Genomic DNA, 24,459 nt, shown 5'->3' on the forward strand with positions numbered 1-24,459 from the left:
GATGATAGATAGATAGATGATAGATAGATAGATAGATGATAGATAGATAGATGATAGATAGATGATAGATAGATGATAGATAGATAGATAGATAGATAGATGATAGATAGATGATAGATAGATAGATGATAGATAGATAGATGATAGATAGATAGATAGATAGATGATAGATAGATAGATGATAGATAGATGATAGATAGATAGAAGATAGATAGATGATAGATAGAAGATAGATAGATGATAGATAGATAGATAGATGATAGATAGATGATAGATAGATGATAGATAGATGATAGATAGATAGATGATAGATAGATGATAGATAGATAGATGATAGATAGATGATAGATAGATGATAGATAGATAGAAGATAGATAGATAGATGATAGATAGATAGATGATAGATAGATGATAGATAGATGATAGATAGATAGATGATAGATAGATAGAAGATAGATAGAAGATAGATAGATAGATGATAGATAGATAGATAGATGATAGATAGATAGATGATAGATAGATGATAGATAGATAGATAGATGATAGATAGATAGATGATAGATAGATAGAAGATAGATAGAAGATAGATAGATAGATGATAGATAGATGATAGATAGATAGATGATAGATAGATAGATTAGATAGATAGATGATAGATAGATAGATGATAGATAGATGATAGATAGATAAATTTATTGTCATTGTTCTCAAAAAAGAAAATGAGAGCAATGAAATGAGGTGCTCTTCCACAAACATACCAACACATCAACACCCCCCAAAAAGAACATATACATAGACCATTTAAATGCATCTAAAAACAAATAACCATTCATAACCCTGCATTTAGCCTAACCACGGCACTTGGATAGAAGCTACCCTTGAATCTATTTGCCTTAGCCTTCAACACTCTATATTGCCTACCTGACGGTAAGATCTCAAATAGCAAGTGGCCCGGATGTGAAGGGTCCCTTAAGATCATTTGTATCTTCCTTTTACATCCCATATCATACAGATCCACCAATGAGGGGAGAGAACATCCACAAATCTTCTGTGCTCTCGCCATCACTCTTTGGAGCACCCTTCTCTCTGCTTCCGTGCAGCTCCCAAACCACACGCAGAGGCAATAAGATAAAATGCTCTCAATGGAACTTCGATAAAAGGCAACCAGCAGACTCCCTGACAGTTGTTGTGATCTTAAGAGTCTTAAATAGTATAGTCGTTGCTGGGCCTTTTTCTCTAGCGCTAAAGTATTTGCCCCCCATGTTAGATCCTGTTTCATAGTAATTCCCAAAAACTTCCATTCTGTCACCTGTTCTACCATAACACCATCAATGAACAACGGCTGAATGTCCAGACTACTATAGAGGGAACCATTGGTGGCAACCCTTCTGACGCCTTCCAGACAACCCAGTCCCGAATGCCTAGCACAAGCAAAGCTGACTTACTCTGCAGCCATCTCTCCTTCCGGAGCTTCATTTTATCTTTCTTAGACAAAGGAACCTTCTTTTCTTCACCTGGAAAAAAAATTACACAGAGGAGGATGAGTAACATTTTCTCCCTCAGTGCTCCCATCCTGCGGCAGGCAAGCAGCTTTTACCAGTTTGGCCACCCTTGCACTAGACCACAGGTCAGGGGTAGCCAGACTTGCTTAATGTAAGAGCCACAAGGAATACACGTTAGATGTCTGAGAGCCACAAGACATGAGCGTCAGATGTTTGAGACCTGCAAGACAGGAAGGAAAGGGGAGGGAGGGAGGAAGACAAATAGATGGGGAGGGAGAGGTCTGAAAGATGTCTGGGAGATTCTCTTATCCGGGAGAACCGGGTTTGATTCCCCACGCCTCCACTTACAGTTTCTGGAATGGCCCTGGGTCAGCCATAGCTCTGGCAGAGGTTGTCCTTGAAAGGGCAGCTGCTGTGAGAGCCCTCTCCAGCCCCACCCGCCTCACAGGGTGTCTGATGTGGGGGAGGAAGGGAAAAGAGTTTGTGGGCCGCTCTGAGACTGTCCTTGAAAGGGCAGCTGCTGTGAGAGCCCCCTCCAGCCCCACCCACCTCACAGGGTGTCTGTTGTGGGGGAGGAAGGGAAAGGAGATTGTAGGCCGCTCTGAGACTCTGTCCTTGAAAGGGCAGCTGCTGCAAGAGCTCTCTCAGCCCCACCCACCCCACATGGTGTCTGTTGTTGGGGAAGAAGATAAAGGAGATTGTGACCACTCTGAGATTCAGTGAAGAGGGCGGGATATAAATCCATCATCATCATCTTCTTCTCTTCTTTCAGAAGAGCTTGTGGCAGATAACAAAAGACAGAACCTTTTTGAACCTAACAAGCCATGAAATGTATCTTAGTATAAAGCCTTTATGGATCACAGACGCACGAAGCATATTCCCCCTGGATATTGTTACACAGAAATGCTGAAAAGAATTGTTAAGTGTGTTCAGATGGGCAAGAAGAGGGCAGGGAGCAGTCAAGATCGGGCGACGCTCGATTATGCCTCTCCTCTCCCCGGTCACAGATGCAGAGGAGTTAATTGTGTCAATCTGTTGTCGCAAAATAGTAAACAGCCCAGTAGCATCTTTAAGACTAACCAATTTTATTGTAGCATAAGCTTTGGAGAAACAGATACATGGAAGGCACACAGAAACTGGCCAGAGAGATATAGGTGGTAAGAGGAGGGGAGAATGGGTGCAGGAAGCGAGTGCCATGTCAGTGCAAAGCAGTTGCAGAAGTCATGGAAAAGGTAGAATGCGCAATCCGGGCTGACTGACCACTTCCTTCCATTGATGAATCTGAACGGAATACCTGAAAGGGAAAGGCAGTTACTTCTGGTAATGAGATAACCATCCAAAGTCTCTATTCTTGGAGAGAGCGGCCCTTCTTGAAAGCTTATGCTACAATAAGATTTTGTTAGTCTTAAAAGCGCTACTGGACTCTTTACTATTCTCGTCTCCCTTACGTTCGATTTACACGTGTTACTCTCTCCCATCTTCTCCCTACTCCCAAAACAACTATTCAGAAGAGATATACCATAGGTTGATCAACATAGGTTGGTGGTGGGGGGATTAAGAGTGGTAGCCCCAGGGGTCGTTTTGTAGAAAAATAGGGGGTGGAGCTCATTAGCATAACTCATTAGTGTTTGCTGCCCCACCACCAGCCAAAAGGAACCCAACGCAAGAAAGGAGAGCCCCAGGTGAGCGAGGCCTGCTTGGACTGCAATAAAAAAGGCCAACGCCATGCTGGGTACTATTAGGAAGGGAATTGAAAACAAATCAGGCAGTATCGTAATGCCCCTGTATAAATCGATGGTGCGGTCTCATTTGGAATACTGTGTGCAATTCCGGTCACCGCACCTCAAAAAGAATATTATAGCATTGGGAAAAGTGCAGAAAAGGGCAACTAGAATGATTAAAGGTTTGGAACACTTTCCCTATGAAGAAAGGTTGAAACGCTTGGGGCTCTTTAGTTTGGAGAAACGTCGACTGTGGGGTGACATGATAGAGGTTTACAAGATTATGCATGGGATGGAGAAGGTAGAGAAAGAAGTACTTTTCTCCCTTTCTCACAATACAAGAACTCGTGGGCATTCAATGAAATTGCTGAGCAGTCGGGTTAGAACGGATAAAAGGAGGTACTTCTTCACCCAAAGGGTGATTAACATGTGGAATTCACTGCCACAGGAGGTGGTGGCGGCTACAAGCATAGCCAGCTTCAAGAGGGGGTTAGATAAAAATATGGAGCAGAGGTCCATCAGTGGCTATTAGCCACAGTGTGTGTGTGTGTGTATATATATATAAATTTTTGGCCACTGTGTGATACAGAGTGTTGGACTGGATGGGCCATTGGCCTGGTCCAACATGGCTGTTCTTATGTTCTTATGGACTGGCCAGAGATCCAGCCAGCCCAAGCAGGCCTTGTTCACATGGGGCTCTCCTTGGCCACCCCCCTCCCAGTCAAAAGGCCAGCAAGCCACCTGCCACCCAAAATCACATAAAAAGTGGAGAAAGGGTGGTATGGGCTTCTCCAGGGGTTAATGAGGGCTGCTGCGAGTGTGGCAAAGCCCCAGGTAGCTGGCTGGCTGTCCACTCTCCTAATCCAGGGATTGTTATGCAGCTGCACCTACTATTCAATGAACAAGGTAGGTGGGGGGGAGGAGGAGGGGGGCCTTCAGAAAGGTTCAAGAGCTGTGCTCCTGTGAGCTCCTGCTGAATTCAAGGCCTGGGTAGACCTCTCTCATCTTGCCTGCTTTTGCCCAATCCCCTTTCCCTGTGTGTTTTCTCTTCCACTGGCAGAGAGAACCACTGACTGTTCAGGCAGACAAAATGCAAATAGCAGCCTCAACTTGCCTTGGGAGCATGCGAGGAAAGCAGAGAGTGTTTTAACCCTTCAAGGCCCACCAACAATTCAAAACCAGCTCCTCCACACACTTATTAGCATTATGAAGAAGAAAAGACCTATATATGTTAAGTTAAACACACAGTTTCTCCCTTTAAAATGCTAGCTTTTTCTGTCTGAGCTTCAGGGATGGAGGAGGGGTGGGGCGATAGGACTGTTTACAGCCTAAGAATAGCAAGGAACTGTTTTTAGGCGAGAGGGTTTTTTTTTTCTCCTTGTCGAAAGGAATGAAGCTAAACAGAAAAAGTGACAACCGTGTGACAGTGATGAGCTGGCTAGGAGCAACAGGAGACTCGAATCCTCTCTTGCTTCCTCTCATAAAGTCAACCGTTGCCCAGCTCAGGGCTTTTCACCGAATCACAACGCAATGGGAACAAAGCATAAAAACCCAACACACGTAGCCATATCAGCTTTGCAAGTGGAAAGAAGGGAGGTGACGAACTGAAGACCTGAAATACTCTCTCTGCGAGGAACTTGCTTTATTTTGAAACTTGGAATTGCAAATTTTATGGACAATCTGTGTAACCCAGGAGAGCCACGGTTGCCTAAAGACATTTTGTTGTCTGAAGCATAAAACCCCATCATCCTTTCTGTGGTGCGCTTGTTATTTGTGCTGTCAGATCAAAAAGTCACAAATATTGAATATAGGTTGCTATGACAAAAGGGGAGGAGAAGTGGGAGAAGATGGATTATTGGATCTATACCCTGCCCTTCATTTGGGAGTCTCAGAACGGCTTACAATCTTTTTTCCCCTTCCTCTCCCCACAACAGGCACCCTATCAGGTAGATGAGCTGAGAGAGCTCTCAGAAAGCTGCTCTTGAGAGCAGCTCTGATGAGAACTTGTCATTGTCCCAAGGTCACTCCAGTAGCTGTATGTGGAGGAGTGGGAAATCAAACCTGGTTCTCCCAGATTAGAGACCACGCACTTAACCACTACACCAAACTGTTGGCCAGTTTCAGAGGGCAGCCATGCTGGTCTGCAGTGATGTTCAAGTCCAGTAGCATCTCAGAGTCCATCTACATTTTGAGAGTATGGCCTTCAAGAGTCAAAATTCCCCTGGTCAGATATATGACCATGTATCTGACAAAGGCAGTTCTGACTCTCATAAACTTATACCGCCAAAATCTTGTTGGTTTCTCAGGTACTATTGGACTCAATTCAGATAAACTGAAGGATTTCCAACACAGACTATCCACCCTCCATGTTAAAACCAGATGTTGGGGAGGAAAAGGATTCTAGTCTAGCTTCCCCACCTCTCCTTACATGCGCTAATTTTTGTATGGAGAAGCATTCATACTATATGGACCGACACTCAAAATGCATGCCTGTGGGTGGAGCAAGTATTCCAGTCTCCAAGGGCGAACTAAGGGCTTTAGTCTGTAAAAGTAAAGGTAGTTCCCTGTGCAAGCACCAGTCATTTCTGGCTTTGGGGTGACATCGCATCACAATGTTTTCACAGCAGATTTTTTACAGGGTGGTTTGCCATTGCCTTCCCCAGTCATCTACACTTCCCCCCCCAGCAAGTTGGGTACTCATTTTACCCACCTCGGAAGGCTGGAAGGCTGAGTTTAACCTCAAGCCGGCTACCTGAACCCAGCTTCCGCCAGGATCGAACTCAGGTCGTGAGCAGAGAGCTCAAACTGCAGCTTTACCACTCTGCGCCACAGGGAACCTATAGTCTATAGATCAGCTCAATCTCCCAATTTTGTCTCAGCTCCTCAGAAACCACTATCCTATGACAGAGATCAAAAGTAGGTCTTCAGTGTTGGTCCAAGAGACAGAACCATCAAGCTCCATCCATGTTCATGAAAAATTAACAGTGGGAGGAGTGGATGCTTGGAGTATTGCCGTCCTTTATATTCCCAAAGCAAGTTTTCTATTGCTTCTTTGTCCTTGCAGATCTTTTTTGTGCAACAAGAGATATAAGCATAATGGCAAAATGTTAACTTAGTTGAGGCTGCAGTCTGGAGTGGGCGGTGGGAAGACAATTAGCCGTTCTAGGAAAAGGGAAAACTGCACTGTTAAAGGCTTGTCTCTTATCTCAAGACACCATCTCACTCACTCACTGACTCCTAATATCCAGCTACACAAGGTTGGTGATGGATGAAACCATAATTCATAGAATCACAGAGTTGGAAGGGACCTCCAGGGTCATCTAGTCCAACCCCCCCTGCACAATGCAGGAACTCACAAATATCTCCCTCTAAATTCACAGGATCTTCATTGCTGTCAGATGGCCATCTAGCCTCTTGTTTAAAAACCTCCAAGGAAGGAGAGCCCGCCACCACCTCCTGAGGAAGCCTGTTTTTGGATGTGATACTAGACCGATGTGTGATATTTGGATGGAGGAAAGGAAGAAGAAGAAGAAATTGAATTTATATCCCGCCCTATACTCTGTAGGAGCCCTGTGGTGCAGACTGGTAAAGCTGCAGTACTGCAGTCCTAAGTTCTGCTCATGACCTGAGTTCGATCCCAGTGGAAGCTGACTCAGCCTTCCATTCTTCCAAGGACAGTAAAATGAGTCCCCAGCTTGCTGGGGGGAAAGTGTAGATGATTGGGGAAGGCAATGGCAAACCACCCCATAAAAAGTCTGCCGTGAATACGTTGTGAAAGCAATGTCACCCCAGAGTTGGAAACGACTGGTACTTGCACAGGGGACTACCTTTAACTTTTTTTTTTTTTTTTACTATTCTCTGAATCTCAGAGCGGTCACAATCTCCTTCCTCCCCTCCCAACAGACACCCTGTGAGGTGGGTGGGGCTGAGAAAGCTTTTTACAGCAGTTGCCCTTTCAAGGACAACTCCTGCGAGAGCTACGGCTGACCCAAAGCCATTCCAGCAGCTGCAAGTGGAGGAGTGGGAAATCAAACCCAGTTTTCCTAGATAAGAGTCCACGCACTTAACCACTGCACCAAACTGGCTCTGGATGAAGAGATGGGTAGCCTGCCAGGTTACTCTTTCAGGAACACCTCAGGACGTCATGGCTACCCTACCGCCTATCAAGGCTGCCCCAGTGCTAAGCCTTACTCGTGCAGAGAGCCATACTATTATTTTTCGGCATTGGTGCAGGTTAGTAGAATAGTGATCTGAAGGTGAAGAAGTTTAATGTAAATTCATTGTCATGGACAGTTCTCTACCTGGTGAGGCCAATAATGGTGATGCCCTAGATTAGAATACCTGCAGCCATAGGAGCTGATCATACCCCAGACACAAATTAAGATAATTTCCTGGGGAATTCCGAATCCCCTGCTGACATTGCTAGGAGCACAGCTAATGCCTCCACTTTAGGGGACCATAAAGTGGCCAGGCGGTCCAGAAATTGGGATATAAACCTTAGGGAAGCCCTGTAAGGAATTCTAGCAGGAGCTCCTTTGCATATTAGGCCACATACCCCTGATGTAGCCAATCCTCCAAGAGCTTACAAGGCTCTTTTTTGTAAGCTCTTAGAGGACTGGCTACATCAGGGGTGTGTGGCCTAATATGCAAAGGAGCTCCTGCTAGAATTCCACCCCTGCTTGATGGCACTTTCCATCACCTGAAATCCAGATGTTCATTTTCCAAGGCACCGTTGGACTAAAAAAATTCCAAATGCAGTTCCTATCAGATACATTGTTCCGGGGTGGAATTCTAGCAGGAGCTGCTTTGCATATCAGGCCACACACCCCTGATGTAGCCAATCCTCCAAGAGCTTACAAAAAAGAGCTTTGTAAGCTCTTGGAGGATTGGCTACATCAGGGGTGTATGGCCTGATATGCAAAGCAGCTCCTGCTAGAATTCCACCCTTGGGGAAGCCATCTGGGATTTATTTTTAACTGGATTTATTTCTAACCTATTTGAATTTTAATGCCTTTGTATGTTTGTTTTATGGCTTCATGCTTTTATCATACATTGCCCGGAGCCCAGCGTAAGCTGGGATAGGGTGATTAACAAATCAAATCAATAAATAATAAGACTGTGCAGTAGACATGACAGTCTCCCCCCACCCCACAAGAGTCGGGGGTCTCTGAGAAACATGGGGTTATGAAAAAGTTATTACTAGACAGATGGCGGGGGAAAAACACATGCCAAGGCAAATGGAATACAAGTTGGAGCCCATTTCAGGACCTATTCTGCAGCAGTGAGAACAAAATCATATTTGCTTCCGTATTGTATCTGCTTAGAATCATCTTACTAGTTATAGTAGTGCGTTCACGGTCACTACCTTTGTGGATAGGACTGATCGTATTTTCTCAGGCTCAGATCCTGAATTTATTATGAATGCGTTTAATGTTTCCCAAGTTTTTTTTCTTGTTGAGTTTGCATGGATAAATGCTGCAACACTAGTGTGTAGATGGAACTTGAGATATGTCAGGGCTTTTTTTTCTGGAAAAGGGGATGCCTGAACTCTCAAGAGGGAAATGTACGAGAAACACACAGGTGCCTCTCGTGATCTTTTAAGCTTTATTTTTTTTAAGAATTTTGTTTCTACAAAGAGGTTCCGGAACTCTGTTCCACAACATTCCTCCAGGGAAAAAGGTTTGGATATGAAACAACTTAGTTTGATTGTGGCTCATCCCATCCTGGCCTATTAAATCAGCTAGCGCTGAAATATCCAACAGATAGGGTGTATCATTAATGATAGCTGGATTAGTGCCTCCAGTCCCATGACAGGTCTTGTGAGGCCAATATGAAAAATGTAATACATTCTTCTTGGTTCTGTGGGCTTGAATAACCCATGCCAGCTATTTTGGAGCAGAGAACTTGCTGTCCTTTGACAGCTGCTGTGTTTCTTTCTTTGGGGCAGGTCTCAGAAGGTTGCGCTGTGGGTCTTGTTCTTCGCCTTCACAATTCTATCTTGTCTCCCACAATGCTTTGCACCTGCAGGAGACCATTAGGAGAAGTCACATGGTGGACTAAGGTGCATCGCTATGTTGACAGTGCCCAGCTCTCTCTCATTATCATTTTATCTGAGGTCATGAAGACCTTTGAGAATCAGAGAAAGACTAGATAGAGATCGACAAGCCACATTCAGGCAAGACAGAAGTAAATTCAGGAGAAAAACTGGCTTGATTTAGGAGTGAGTGTATACAGACTGTGTTAGCTGGGATTATATTTCCCCCTGAAAGATCAGAAAAAGAAAAGAAGACTGCAGATTTATACCCTGCCCTTCTCTCTGAATCAGAGACTCAGTGGCTTACAATTTCCTATATCTTCTTCCCCCACAATAGACACCCTGTGAGGTGGGTGGGGCTGAGAGGGCTCTCACAGCAGCTGCCCTTTCAGGGACAACTCCTGCAATAGCTATGGCTGACCCCAGGCAATTCCAGCAGCTGCAAGTGAGAAATGGGGAATCAAACCTGGTTCTCCCAGATAAGAGTCCACGCACTTAACCACTACACCAAACTGACTCACCAAACCTAAGGACTCTGGATCTATTGCTGGATAGGCAAGTGACTGGGGAAGTTCTATTTACCAGCTCAAGCTAATTCTGCTATTGAGATCATTCCAGGAGAAAGGTAGAAGGTAGACAGTTAACCACAGTTAAATGTCCCTTGATGATATCCAGACAGGACTACTGCTAACACTCTATGCGAGGCTGCCCTTGAAGACAGTCTGGAAAATGTAAAAGAAAACCCTGTGGCTAGGAAATTAAAAAGTGTGGCCAATATAAATTTATCTAATTAGTTTTCAGGATCAGTTCATAATGCTGGTGCACCTATGAAGTCCCATATGGCTTGGATCCAATATCTCCCAAGGCTCCACTCGTCATCCTTACAGAGACTTACTGTGAGACTAGCAGATACTCATAGCAATAGGACCCTAAAGGTGGATCTCCCTCCTATAAGTGTGCTTAACCCTTTCTTTGCTGCATTTCAACACAATAAGATATTGGATTTATATCCTGCCCTCCACTCCAAATCTCAGAGAAGCTCACAATCTTCTTTATCTTCCTCCCTCACAACAGACACCCTGTGAGGTGGGGGGGGGGGGGAGGCTGAGAGAGCTACCGCTGACACAAGGCCATTCCAGCAGCTGCCAGTGGAGAAATGGGGAATCAAACCCGGTTCTCCCAGATAAGAGTCTGCACACTTACCCACTACACCAAACTGGCTCTCCCTTCAAACACAGTTTGAAGACAAATCTTTTCAAGAAACCAACACATGTTTTAGTGCCCGGAGGTTCTTTTGATGTTCCCTAGAATACTAATGTGATTACTTTTATACTGTTTTTATATGATATCTTTAGTTGACTGCTTCTAAGTGTATTGCTTCCTATTTGCTGCCTTTAGTGTTTTCAGTATTCATTTGTTCTTATTTTATCGCTGGCTTTCAGTAAGATTAAATGCTATGTTTTTATTGTTACCGTAAGCTTCCTTAAGGTACTTCTAGAAAGGCAGGATAAAGAATAATGCCAAATAAATATTGAGTAAGTGTACTCTATGCAGACGAGTCTTCCATCTTTACGAGTACAAAAACTATTAAAAGACCTCCTGTGACTAATCTCCGACTGCATTATGGACAACAGGCTGTCGGCGCTTGTGAAATAGTCCCCTTTTCAGAAGCTCTGCAGAACAAAATAGAGTACACAGATGCTTTCTGGGTTTGTCCACCTACTTAGAACATACTATTTTTATCACACCAAAGTGCTAGATATCAGTTGTGTAACCATTATTTACTTCACTTGGGCACTCGGTATGCTTTAAATTATATTTTGTACCTTTTGTTCAGCTTCTCAGTAAATATTAATAGCCTTTCATACTTTGTCACATTCGCTGTGTACACAAATAAAAAGCTTGTGTACGTGTGTGGGAAGAACCAGAATTTGTGTTTTGTTTTCATACATTACGGTTTCGGTATTTGGGCCAATCTCTAGCCCTTTCTGTTTGTTTGTTTTTAGTGGTTCCGCACTGATTTTATTACATCCGAGACACCCACACTGATTGTAGGACAGAAGACAGACGAGAAGAATTTGGGACCTGGAAACCCTGACCTAGAGGAAAAAAAGCAGAAACCAGATGGTTTCTGCCAGTTTGGTGTAGTGGTTAAGTGTGAGGACTCTTATCTGGGAGAACCGGGTTTGATTCCCCCACTCCTCCACTTGCACCTGCTGGAACGGCCTTGGGTCAGCCATAGCTCTGGCAGAGGTTGTCCTTGAAAGGGCAGCTTCTGGGGAGAGCCCTCTCAGCCCCACCCACCTCACAGGGTGTCTGTTGTGGGGGAGGAAGATAGAGATTGTGAGCCACTCTGAGACTCTGAGTGGAGGGCGGAATATAAATCCAATATCTTCTACGGCACAGAACATTACAATAGGTCTGCTGACTTAAGCATTGTCTATTTACTTACTAGGTCCTGTCTGAACCAAAAAAATACCTGAGCAGAACACAGAATAGCCAAAGACAAAATAATACCGTTATTCCTCTCACATTTAAGCATTTCACTCAAATTTCAGCCAGATCGGTTCATATTTTTAATGGGAAAAATACTCTTCTGACAATAATGACTAATGGCAAAAACATCAATAACTTGGGAAACTACTTGAACATACTGAATATATTTAGAGCCAGATGACAGGATCTGTCTAATATCAACCACAAGTAGCTTCTTCAGAAGAAAATTATGGCTGTGTTCCACAGGAGCATTTCCACAGATGGGAAGGGCTTTGGATCCATACAGCATGACCTTCTCACGCACAAACACCTCCCCCCACTTTCTGCTGTAGCCCAAAATGCCCACTGCAGCACAGTTGCCGGGGACTGTTAATCAGGAAGAAATCCCCCAACTGTGGCATCACTCCAGTGAATCCAAGTCTATATACATCTAAGGTCCCATCTTGTCAGTGTGCAATGTGCATGCATTCCATGTTCTCAATGAACTATTGCTAGGCAGTTTGTAACAACGAAAAACTAATAAAAACTAATACACCAGCTAAAATAAAGAAGGATAACCAGGGCTTTTTTTGTAGCAGGAACTCCTTCGCATATTAGGCCACACACCCCTGATGTAGCCAATCCTCCAGGAGCTTACAGGGCCTCCGGGAGGATTGGCTACATCAGCTTACAGGGCCTCCTGTAAGCTCTTGGACGACTGGTTACATAAGAAGGGTGTGGCATAATAATGCAAAGGAGCTCCTACAAAATAAGCCCTGGGTAAGACACTATATCAGGGGTCCTCAAACTACGGCCCGCGGGCCAGATGCGGCCCGCTGAGGACATTTATGCGGCCCGCTGGGTTATGGCAAAATCAGACCAGAAGCGACGTTCGACCTAAACTCGCATTAGCAACGCACACTTCCGGCACTGGGCTGAGGTGGCGGAGACAGAGTGTGAGGCGATATCGCGGTGAGGTGAGTTCCCAGGCCGGGGTGTGTGGTGTGGGGAAGGGAGAGAGATGCAGAAGACGGAGAACTGACAGCCCGCGGCCTTGTACAGTAACGGCAGCCACCACAACAGTCCGGCCCTCCAAGAGTCTGAGGGACAGTGAACTGGCCCCCTATTTAAAAAGTTTGAGGACCCCTGCACTATATAGTAGTCCTAATAGCCCACACAAGCCTGATCTTGTCACAGTGCGGAAGTGTCAGCACTCAGATAGGAGACCCCCAAGACAGACTCCGGCTGCTAGACAGAGGCAGGCCAATGGAAAACCACCTGTGCTCATTTCTTGCCTTGAAAACCTCATAAGCTGGGGGTCACCAGGAGCTGACTACAACTTGATGGCTCGCACACACACACACACAATTACAAGCAGCAATAAAAATAAAAACGTCCAGAAGCACCCAATTAAACCTTCGAAAAGCAGGAGTCCACAGAGACAACAAAAAAGATGATCATATTGGATTTATACCCTGCCCTATACTCTGAATCTCAGAGCGGCTCACAATCTCCTTTACCTTCCTCCTTCACAACAGATACCTTGTGAGGTGGGTGGGGCTGAGAGAGCTCTCACAGCAGCTGCGCTTTCAAGGACAACCTCTGCCAGAGCTATGGCTGACCCAAGGCCATTCCAGCAGCTGCAAGGGGAGGAGTGGGGAATCAAACCCTGTTCTCCCAGATAAGAGTCTGCACATTTAACCACCACACCAAAATAATGACACGAATGAGACAAGAAAGGGAAATTGAAGGGAAAGTCTGGGATGCTAAAAGTGTTCTGGGCTGCTGACTAAATGACGGCAGAGCTGATGCCAGGCACGGACGGCCCTTGATCGAGGCCATTTACGTCTCTGAGAAAGAAAGGCCAATTGAAACCATTGATCAAAACCGAACTTTTCCCATTTATTTACGTTCTTACTAAATAAAAAGGCTGCTTATAACCATAAAAGCGTATCGATTAAAAACTTAATTAAGGCCTTGATGCAACCTTAGATAGGGTACACTACAAGTTCCTTAGTCATTCTCTCTTCGTCTCTGATCGCTTTCAAGAAGAGAATCTATTGCTTATTTTTAAAGTGAAGCCTGCCATTGAGTTGCAAGCCGGCTCATGGCAACACCGTGAGAGCCCACTTCATGATGTTTTCAAGGAAAAAGGGGATTTTGCCATTGCCTTTCTCAGGATAGTAGCCCCGAACTTTCTTGGTAACCTCCAGGGCTTCTTTTTGAGAAGGAACAGAGTTTCGGCTGGCTTGGTGGCCGGGGTGTGGCCTAATATGCAAATGAGTCCTCGCTGGGCTTTTCCTACATAAAAAGCCCTGTGTGAAACAATGGTGATGTCAGGGTCTGTGGCCTAATTTGCAAATGAGTCCCCTGCTGAGCTTTTTCTACCCCAAAAGCCCTGTGTGAAACAATGGTGACATTAGGGGGTGTGGCCTAACATGCAAATGAGTCCCCTGCTGGGCTTTTCCTACCCAAAAAGCCCTGTGTGAAACAATGGTGCCATTAGGGGTGTGTGGTCTAATATGCAAATGAGTTCCGGATGGGCTTTTATTGTAGATGGTCTCCCATTCAAGGGCTGGCCATGCGAAACCCTACTTAGCTTCCAAGCTATGATGAGATTGGCCTAGTAGAGGGGTGGCCAAACTCGCTTTAATGTAAGAGCCACAAAGAGTAAACGTCAGATGTTTGTAAGCCACAATACATGAACAAACACCACACATGTTTTTATTAAAACTCTTAATACTGAACTTGGCAGCACAGCCACCTTACACACTCGCTTTTCTCCCTCGGCTCTTGTGCTCTCTTTCCTCACTCTAGGTGTCTGGGTGACCTGTGTTGAAGAGCTTGGAAGCCTGCCTATTTCCCCCTCTTTCAGTTTGGTGTAGTTGTTAAAATGAGCGGACTCCTATCTGGGAGAACTGGGTTTGATTCTCCACTCCTCCACTTGTAGCTGCTGGAATGGCCTTGTTTCACACAGGGGTGTATGGCCTAATATGCAAAGGAGCTCCTGCTAGAATTCCACCCCTGGCCTTGGGTCAGCCATAGCTCTCGCAAGAGTCGTCCATGAAAGGGTGATAAAGGAGATAAAAGAGATTGTAAACTGCTCTGAGACTGATTCAGAAATGGGTGGGGTATAAACCTACGGTCTCCTTCCTCTTCCTCCCCCGCTTCAAACACCTTTCCCTGCTTTACACATGGTGGAAATAGTTGCCTACCTATGGGTTAGTGCTCAGAGGCTGACTGAGGTCTCGATGCTATGCGCACTTACTCAAGAGTAAGCCTCACCCTCCAGGAGCCACACAATGTGAATGAAAAAGCAGCATGTGGCTTCCGAGCTACAGTCTGGCCACCCCTGGGCTAGTATGTTCTACTACGTCTATTTTTTATGAAAACCTGAATGGTTATGATGCTGAACAGGGTCCTCTCTTACAGGCTGAAGTCATGATAGGTCCCAGAGGGTGTTCACACCTGTTTTAGCCTGCCCCATCACACACGGCTGCCCTGCTCTAAACCCATAAAAACAAGGATCTCTTATCAACAGCAAGGTGACAGACAGGTGCTCTCCTCTGAGACAAAAGGTAAATTACCCTGTTCTTTGACCGACATTTATAATTAGACCACTGAGTCAACTGCAGCAACCGTAGAATTATTAGGCATAAAACAGGAGTGAAAAGTCACTTAGACAATGAATGACGCCAGAGATGATTTCCCTGGTCCCCAGTAGCGAAGCACAACATAATTATATGAACTCGGGCTGTAGAAGGCGCTCCCTGCACAGTGCTTTAAAGAAAAACAGTGCTTGGTGGTGGTGGTGGTGGGGGGAACAGCAGCCTTTCGTAAGAGGGCCATAAATTGAAGTTTCTCCGGGTTCAGGGAGGGGCGTCCAAGGAAATCTCCTGCTTTTAATTAAGGATTTAAAAAGTTTTATAAAGTTTTATCTCTCTGAAATGCCAGTTAGACACATAACTTGCTGCAAAACCTCGGACGGCTAGTCATTAAGAAACTGATCTTCAAGCTCCCAAGATAAGAAGTTTTAAACTCATACCTGAGTTGGAAAGGTGTCGGAGTAACTACAAGAGGGAGACTCCCAGCCAACTGTAAGGAAAATATTTTTCTCCCAGTTTTACTTACTTCAGCTTTCATAATATCACCTGAGAATTACTAACATCGGCTCCTCTGTTTCGAAAAGTCTCCAGCTTTAGGAGGCATTGAATTCTCTTTGTCTGCTACTTGCAAGACTTTTCTTTAGCTTTTTCTGTAATTAGCTTGTGGAGCTTCTGTGAAAGCTAACAGAGAGGGAGCAAGGCAACTGAGGTAACAACTTTTACTATCAATCTTACTCTCAGTTTTTGCATTCACTCCTGTTTGCACTTTAGTGTCTATTTCAATGGCAGACATTTCTTCAACGACTTTGAGTAAAAAAAAGGCCACGTCCCTTCAAGGATGACGGCACTTCTCCTACAATTAAACAGTTAAAACTTGATGACTTCTTTGAGCCAGTTGTGACGCAGAATAGATTTGCCTGTCTTAAAGTTGACTCAGATGCCTTTGATCCTGGGGAAGTTGCAAGTGTGGAATTAGTCCAATTAGCAGCTGGACCGTCACCTCCCAAAGACAAGAGTCAAGAGTTAATTACTATAAACCTAGAGGAAGATTTGCTAAAGGGGAAATCCCAACTACTCCATGAAAGTAAAGTAGAACCAATAACATTGGGTCAGCATAGGGTGGCCATAATAGCTGGAGGCCAGCCAGGGACACCTTGAGGGGGGAATGATGTGAGTGCGCGCGCGCCGCCGGAAACAGGAAGTGGCGTCACTTCCGGTGACGTCATGCCACCGCCGGAAACAGGAAGTGACATCACTTCCTGTGACATCACCCCCCCCGCCACCTGCCAGAAGCAGGAAGTGACATCACTTCCTGTGACATCATTTCCCCCAAATGACATCATTTCCCTCCGCCGGCTGTTTCTGATAGCCCTGCGCCCCCTCTTTCATTTGATATGTGTCCCGTGCGGGTGCCACCCTCCTGCCGGGAGATGCCGCAAAATGAGCCCCCTTGAGGCTTATGGCGGCAGGGCTCGGGGGAAGCGAGCTAGACTGCTGTTCTTTTGAGGGGTTATAGAGTGTTTCGAGCCCGGCCCTGTGGCATCGGTCCCATCGTTGTGGGACCCAGGGGGCCGGCGCAGCGGCCTGCCGAAGCAGCCTGTCACTAATAACACAGGTCGAGATGCAGGACAGGAACCCGGAAGTGACCGACAGGCTGCTTCAGCCGGCCGCTCCGGGCAGGCTGGTCAGCGCTGGCCTCCGCTGGTCGCTGGAGGCCCTCCGGAGTCTCTGGAGGGCCTCCAGCGACCAGCGCCGGCCTCTCCGCCGCCTCCCCGGCCTCTGCCACCGCCGCCGGGCCCCGCGGGCGGGGAAGGCGGCGAGTGAGGGAGCGTCCCCGCGCATGCGCAGAGCCCGTGCATGCACAGAGCCCGCACGTGCAGGGACGCTCCCTCCCTCACTCGCCGCCTTCCCTGCGCGCAGCGCGCGGCCCACCGGCTCTCTGGCTGGCTAAACCGGGACCTCTAATGGTCCCGGTATAGCCAGCCCGGGAGCCGGGAATTGGGGGCCAGAACCGGGACTTTCCCGGGAGACCGGGACGGTCTGGCCGCCCTAGTCAGCAAACACTGTTAGTAGCGTAAATTGTTCAAAATATATTTGGTTTACTAGAGATGATTCTAAAAACGTTTAATGCTCTACAAACAAAGATTGATAAATTGTTGCCGGCAATACCCGTCACCGAAGGGGAAGAAAGGCCCCCCTGTAAAAAGAAAACTACCAATGAGCTGAAGTCTGCTGTTGAGGTACCAGAAACAAATGTCCAAAACCTGGTGCTTGATCCTAAAAGTGTGGTGATTTCTGTCAGTCTATATAGAGGCAAGCATATAGATTGGTCCACCAAATGGAAAGCAAAAAATCATCTTGCTTATCTTTTAAATTTACATTTTTCATCAACAGATATTTCTAAGGTTGAAAGATTGCCCAGTTCAATCCGTAGTGAACGGTTCCTCCTCTCTTTCTACTCCAAAAGAATCCCATCAGTATTATTCTCTTCTGCTTCATCTCTTACCAAATATGGCATTAGGTTGCAAAGGCATTTCAAAAATACAGTGGTACAAGAATTAACCCAGCTACCTCTAAAAGGCAGAACCCATAGAACGGGTAGTTCTTCAGCATCCCAGACCAAGGAGACAAGACTAATTTCCAAGCAACCACTAGAACAATTTCCAACAATTTCAACAGATCCAGCAAACGCCTCCAATAACCTACGTGCTAGAGGCATAGACACACTGGTTGATGAACGGTCCGGTGAAGAGGCTGAGAATAAGCTCCTAGACTCCTTTGTAAAACTCCCAGATCAAGAGCAGAATTCAATAATACTTAGACTAGAACAAATGGTTTGCATTCTTAAAAACATGCAACAACATCCTGTGAGTTCTTCGTGCACCCATATGCCAGTGGATGATCTAATGGACTTTTCCAACAACTTAACTGAAAATTAAATTCCCATGGAGCCTACAGTTATTATAAAGAAAGATAGTGTGAAATCAAATCTTGTTATTTCCTCAGAGGATTCAATATTTAATGTAATACAAGACGACGTATCATCCACGGCCGCTGACAGCATTGTAGGCAAAAATTGGCAGGACATGTCAACAAAATGACGACAGGCATACCACTGTACAAGTGCTCCCCCAAAAGATCTGAAAATTATTTCTTGGAACTTGGCTGGTTGGAATCAGAATATTACCCAAGATCCTACACTTTTCCACCATCACTATATTTTATTCCTCCAGGAAACTTGAACTGATAAAAAAACTTGAGATGGATGGATATGAAGCCTTTTGTCCGAATGCTAGAAAGGGAGAAGGAACTGGAAGGTTAAAAGGTGGTCTTGGTATTCTAGTGTCAACCTCTCTTTGTGATAAATCTAAACCTCTGCGTCATTTGGAGAATTTGGCCATGGCTATTGATATACATACAGGAGAAGAACACCATATTCTGGTCAATGTTTATATTCCTCCTTGTTTGACAAATCCAGTTTCATCTACTCTATGGGTCCGGCTTGACAACTATCTATTATTATTATTATTATTATTATTATTAAATTTTATTTGTATCCCGCCCTCCCCGCCTAGGCAGGCTCAGGGCGGCTAACAACATTCAATATTTCCTGTACATGTAAGTTTATATAATTATAGTACAGTCCAAGTGTTTTCTGGTAAATTCTACTCAACTTTGCTCAAGCAGGGCCAGCCCCAGACTGTCTGGCACCCTAGGCAAGGCTAACTTCTGGTGCCCCCTCCCTGCATTGATAACATCACTGAATCACATGGAGGGGGCTCCACTTGGCACCCCCAGAAGGCCAGCGCCCTAGGTGATCACCTAGTTTGCCTAGTGGCAGGGCCAGCCCTGAACTCAACCAACTTCTTGACAATGCTCCAAAATCTTCCGCAGAAGCAACACATTCCAATTTCTGAAAAGCTATTAAATGGAAGGATCCAACCTATTGCTTATCACAGATTAAAGGTCTTTGCTGTACTTAGGTTGGAAACTCGAAGAGTTTCTAATTTATTTCGTCTGTACTCAAGAGTACTGCTGGACACTAGGGCTTTCCTCCAGACCTCTAATTTCATTGACCAGCTCAGGGTGTGAAATTGAAGGCTACAACTAAGCTGAAGGGAATAGTGGCATAGCATGGGGGAGATCTTAAATAAGTAATTGTGTATCTGCAATACTTATATATAAAAAACAAAGCAGATATATTTATAATCGAGGGTGGCTTCAATGCCAGGATTGGTCATAATGACCAATCCATGTGTGGCAAATATACCAAGATTTCTACACTCCCAGAGGATGACTTATTTCATACACAATATGCACAAGGCTCTAAGGATGGTAACGTCAACTTTGCTGGTAGATGTTTATATGCCATGGCTGCAAGATCTAATCTCCATATTCTGAATGAGGCAACAAAAGGAGACTTTCCCAGGGGGCTTTACATTCACAGTGGGGACCAAAAATAGTACCATCGACTACTTCTTGGTTAACATGGCTACCGTTCCACTAGTAAGAAACCTACAGAACCTACCTGCTTTTGCAAGTGACCACCATCCTTTATGTCTACATCTCACTTTCCCACTCCATGAGACTTATCTTAAAACCCAAACAGGGCTGCACATCCTACCAACCACACAAACAGGTTGCCGTGTCAAGTGGACACCACAACCGGAACAAAGATTGAGGAACTGTCTAGAAGGGCCATAAATTCATTTTTAAGTGAGACGCTGCTCAGATATCAGTTTGAACCAGGTTACTTAGAACAGAAGTTACAGCTGAAACTTAAAACCAAAAAGAAACATTGCTCTTATCCTTCAGGGATTTGAGCTCCATTATTTCAGCAAACCGATCCCAGAATGTCATCGGGATGCAGTCTTTATTGCAACTGACTGAATAAATACTAGTTATTTCAGCTGAGGGCCAGTTGCTTGGGATAGTGTAGCCCACCCTCTCAGCACTCACCCTTTCCTCAAAAAGCCCTCTCTGAACACATAGAGAAGCTATGTTGGATCAGGCCAATGGCCCATCCACTCCAACACTCTGTTACATAGTGGCCAAAAAACCAGGCACCATCAGGAGGTCTACCAGTGAGGCCACGACACTAGAAGCCCTCCCACTGTTGCCCCTCCCCACAAACACCAAGAATACAGAATATCACTTGCTCCAGACAGATAGATCTATCTATGCCTTGTGGCTAATAGCGACTGATGGATCTCTGCTCCATATGTTTATCCAATCCCCTCCTGAACACAAAAGTAATTATTGGTCAGAGGCCAACGCCCTCTTGTACGCTCTGCTTCAGTGAATGGGGACTTTGCAACTGCAAGCTTTTCTGGCCTAATGGCTTATCTAGAGCAGGGGTCCCCCCAATGTGGTGCCCGTGGACACAATGGTGCTGGCCGATATCTTCCTTGGCATCTGCCAAGTGTTTTTAGAAAGTGGGTGGGGCCAGGATTGGCCCGCCAAAGCTTCTGATTAGCCACTGGAGATCTGAACGGATTTTTAAAAACATGGTTTTGGCTGTGAACTAACACCATAGAACAAAGATTCACCTTGTGAAGGAAAATAAGCCATGGTAGCCATTTTGTGGCTGGCTCCGGTTCCCTCAGCAGCCATTTTGTGCCCACCACTGTGTCTCTGAATTCCATAGATGCCCACAAGCTCAAAAGGGTTGGGGACCCCTGACCCAGACCCATTTTAACTCAATTCCTGACATGGTTTTAGAACTGAAACTGGACTTGGTTGCCCTGATTCACAGCCTTCCTAGGAATGTAAAAGATTATTTGTCTTGGGCTTCTTGCAGGCTTCTGGATACCATAGTATCCTGGAACTGGCTAGATAAGACTGCTGTGAAGGGGAGTTCATTCTAGCAGTCTCATTCTTATAGGGCTTACTGGTTCAGAACACCTGTGACTCACTCACGGCTTTTTTTGTAGCAGAAACTCCTTTGCATATGAGCTCACACACCCCTGATGTAGCCAATCCTCCAAGAGCTTATAGGGCTCTTAGTAACAAGGCCTACTGTAAGCTCCAAGAGGATTGGCTACATCTGAGGTGTGTGGCCTAATATGCAAAGGCGTTCCAGCTACAAAAAAAAGCCCTGGACTCACTCAATACAATTGTATTTGCACTATGGTGAGGGTAGTTCTGGGGTAAACTGGTGTCAGGGGATATGTGGCTCTGATTCCCCTAAGCCCTTCCAAGCCCTTTTGAGGTGTTAAGACAATATCTGTTCCCTTCACAGGTTAAAGGTTCCTTCCTCAAAAGTTAGTTAGCACTGGAAGGGGGGAGAGTGGTTCCTCCAGCTCTGATGAACTATCACACAAGGAGACCTGCTCAAAATGCAAGGGAGAACATCTCAAAAAAAAGCTGGACAAACTTAGAAACGATTCTCTGGAAAACACACAGCAAGGTGCACTGTGAGGTAGATAGCTGCCTTACACCAACCACCGCAGCTCACGTGTAGTGACAAGATGTTTAACCCCTTCCATGTATTATACTTTAATTTGCTCCAAACAGAACTTTGTTTCTGTATATGACAACTGTAGCAAGACTGTGATATGCTCAAAAACGGAGAACTTTAACATTACCTACAACTGAGGAATGGTTGGTGAAGATGGAGCATGCAGAGATGGCCAAACCTACTTCTTCGATAAAGGAAAAAGACAATACCTAAATTTATGGTTATATGGAAACCCTGTACAGATTTCATGCACAAAATGGGGAAAAAAACAAACTGATGATTTGTGGTTTTGAAGAGAAAGAGGAAAATATAATAAACCTGCAGGGAAAGAAGAGGTACTTTCTTTAATCTGATTTCAGAGTAAGGTAACATGTAAGCGTGCAGCTTTCTGTCACAGAGAAAATCGGTAATTACTCCTTTTACTTTGTTTTCAATTGTTATAGTTAGGGCTTTTTTTTGTAGCAGGAACTCCTTTGCATATTAGGCCACACTTCCCTGATGCAGCCAATCCTACAAGAGCTTACAGTAGACCCTGTACAAAGAACCCTGTAAGCTCTTGGAGGATTGGCTACGTCAGGGGTGTTTGGCCTAATATGCAAAGGAGTTCCTGCTTCAAAAAATGTCCTGGCTATAGTGGATTCTTTTCCTTTCTTTTTTTTCTGTTTTAAAATTTCAATAAAACTTCAATAAAACTCACATATAAAATAACAAAACGGCACCAAGGGTCCGTAAGTGACCTGACAAACTGCAGGGGATTCCTTTCTTTTTCCTTGCATAGTCTTCCAGAATTCCGGGAACGTGCCTGTGGAAGAGTTGCCAAGGCTTAACCTTTCTGGCAGTCAATATCTGTCCGAGGGTGCTGTCATTAGCAAAAGATCGATTTTCCTGAAATGTGCACCTCCAGCTATAATCTGGCCAGTTAACTTCTTCTAATCTAGCATGGTTAGGTATGTGTGAAGGGCAAAAACAATGTGCTTCACTGCACCTTCAAAGCAAAGCAAAAGGATGCCATATTGCAAGGGGGAGACTGGAAGTTGTTTCAGGTTCAAATGTTCCCCGCAGTTTTATTTCAGTTGGGGCTCATTTGTTAAAAAATAGTGACTTATCACAACTATCTCCTCTCATTCCAGCGGTTCAAACCACTTCTCTTCTGGGGACGGTGGACTTTGCTAGTCACCACACATTTGAAAGCACCTCCAATTAGTTACCACACACCATGGCTCACTTAGTTCTGCTGCCCATACTCCAGATGGAGAACAACCGTGGCTTCCTTCTTCCTGTCACATGACTCAGATGTGACCTGACTTCCTCTTGTGTTTGAGCAACTCAGTGGGTCCCTTGCTGATAGGGGGTGGAGAAGAAAAGAAAAAGTCCCAAATTCTTTCTAGGCTTCCCCTAGGGTTACCAGATCATACCACGTGCCCTTTCACCCGGAAGTGACATCATCACACCACCAACACTGAGGGGTGATGCTCTAGTTTTGGGGCAAAAACTCTATGATTTGTAGCTGATTTTACCATAGAGTTTTGCCCAAAAACTAGAACATTGCCGCACAATGCTGGCGACATGATGAAGTCACTTCTGGGTGATGTTATCATGTCATCTTTTGGGCCAGTTTGGGGTGGAATTCCCCCCCCCCCCCACCAGGCAGATGGCTAGCAGCAGGGAAGCGCCCTACAAAAGCAGGAATTCCGCCGCCTCTGGTGGGGGTCTGGAGACCCTAACTTCTCCCCAGCTCTTCACATTTCCAATCCACCCCATCCAAAGCTTGGCAGACTTACAACAGTTCAAGGAGGCATTATGTTTTATGCAGAGGATACAAACCATCGTGTCTTTACCACAGATAGATATACAGATGGTAGTTGAGAATGCCGCCTTCCAGACCTGCATTTCAAGCCCTGTCAGTAAAGTTTAGTTTCTGCTACATCCAGCTTAATTTGCTCATTGTGTTGCATATCACATACTTCCTAGTAGAAAATGCAAAAAGGAAAAAAAGAATATGGTGCAATGCTCACGTACTAAGCCACTGCATGTGGTTTTGGGGAGGGACGGTGGCTCAGTGGTAGAGCATCTGCTCGGTAAGCAGAAGGTCCCAGGTTCAGTCCCCGGCATCTCCAACTTAAAAGGGTCCAGGCAAATAGGCGTGAAAAACCTCAGCTTGAGACCCTGGAGAGCCACTGCCAGTCTGAGTAGACAATACTGATTTTGATGGACCGAGGGTCTGATTCAGTATAAGGCAGCCTCATGTGTACGTCCAACTACAGTTTCCTGTGCTCACCCTTCCTCACAGGAATGCCCAACTACAAGGACAGGAAACATCTCAGTAGAAAAGATTGTGCACATCTGTAATTATTACATATTCCCATGTATGTTAAATCCTTGGGAATATATCTATGAACTGTAGGGTTGCCAAGTCCAATTCAAGAAATAACTGGGGACTTTGGGGGTGGAGCCAGGAGACACTGGGAGATGGAACCAGGAGCAAGGTTGTGACAAGCACAATTAAACTCCAAAGGGAGTTCTGGCCGTCACATTTAAAGGGACAGCACGCCTTTTAAATGCCTTCCCTCCATTTGGAAATAATGAAGGATAAGCGCACCTTCTTCTGGGGCTCGCAGAATTGGACCCCCTGGTCCAGTCCTTTTAAAACTTAGAGGGTGTT

General features: G+C 45.3%; 1 protein-coding gene across 1 annotated transcript in view; it reads right to left on the reverse strand.

Annotated features, from left to right (window-relative positions):
* SLX9 (SLX9 ribosome biogenesis factor) overlaps positions 1–24,459 on the reverse strand; it is a 106,943-nt gene that overhangs the window by 24,321 nt on the left and 58,163 nt on the right. Inside the window, exon 3 of the mRNA XM_060231491.1 lies at positions 1,446–1,514. Coding sequence (XP_060087474.1) covers positions 1,446–1,514 — 69 coding nt within the window. The remainder of the gene's footprint in view (positions 1–1,445; positions 1,515–24,459) is intronic.

The sequence above is a fragment of the Heteronotia binoei genome, chromosome 1 (genome assembly GCF_032191835.1).
Source record: "Heteronotia binoei isolate CCM8104 ecotype False Entrance Well chromosome 1, APGP_CSIRO_Hbin_v1, whole genome shotgun sequence".
NCBI lineage: Eukaryota > Metazoa > Chordata > Lepidosauria > Squamata > Gekkonidae > Heteronotia > Heteronotia binoei.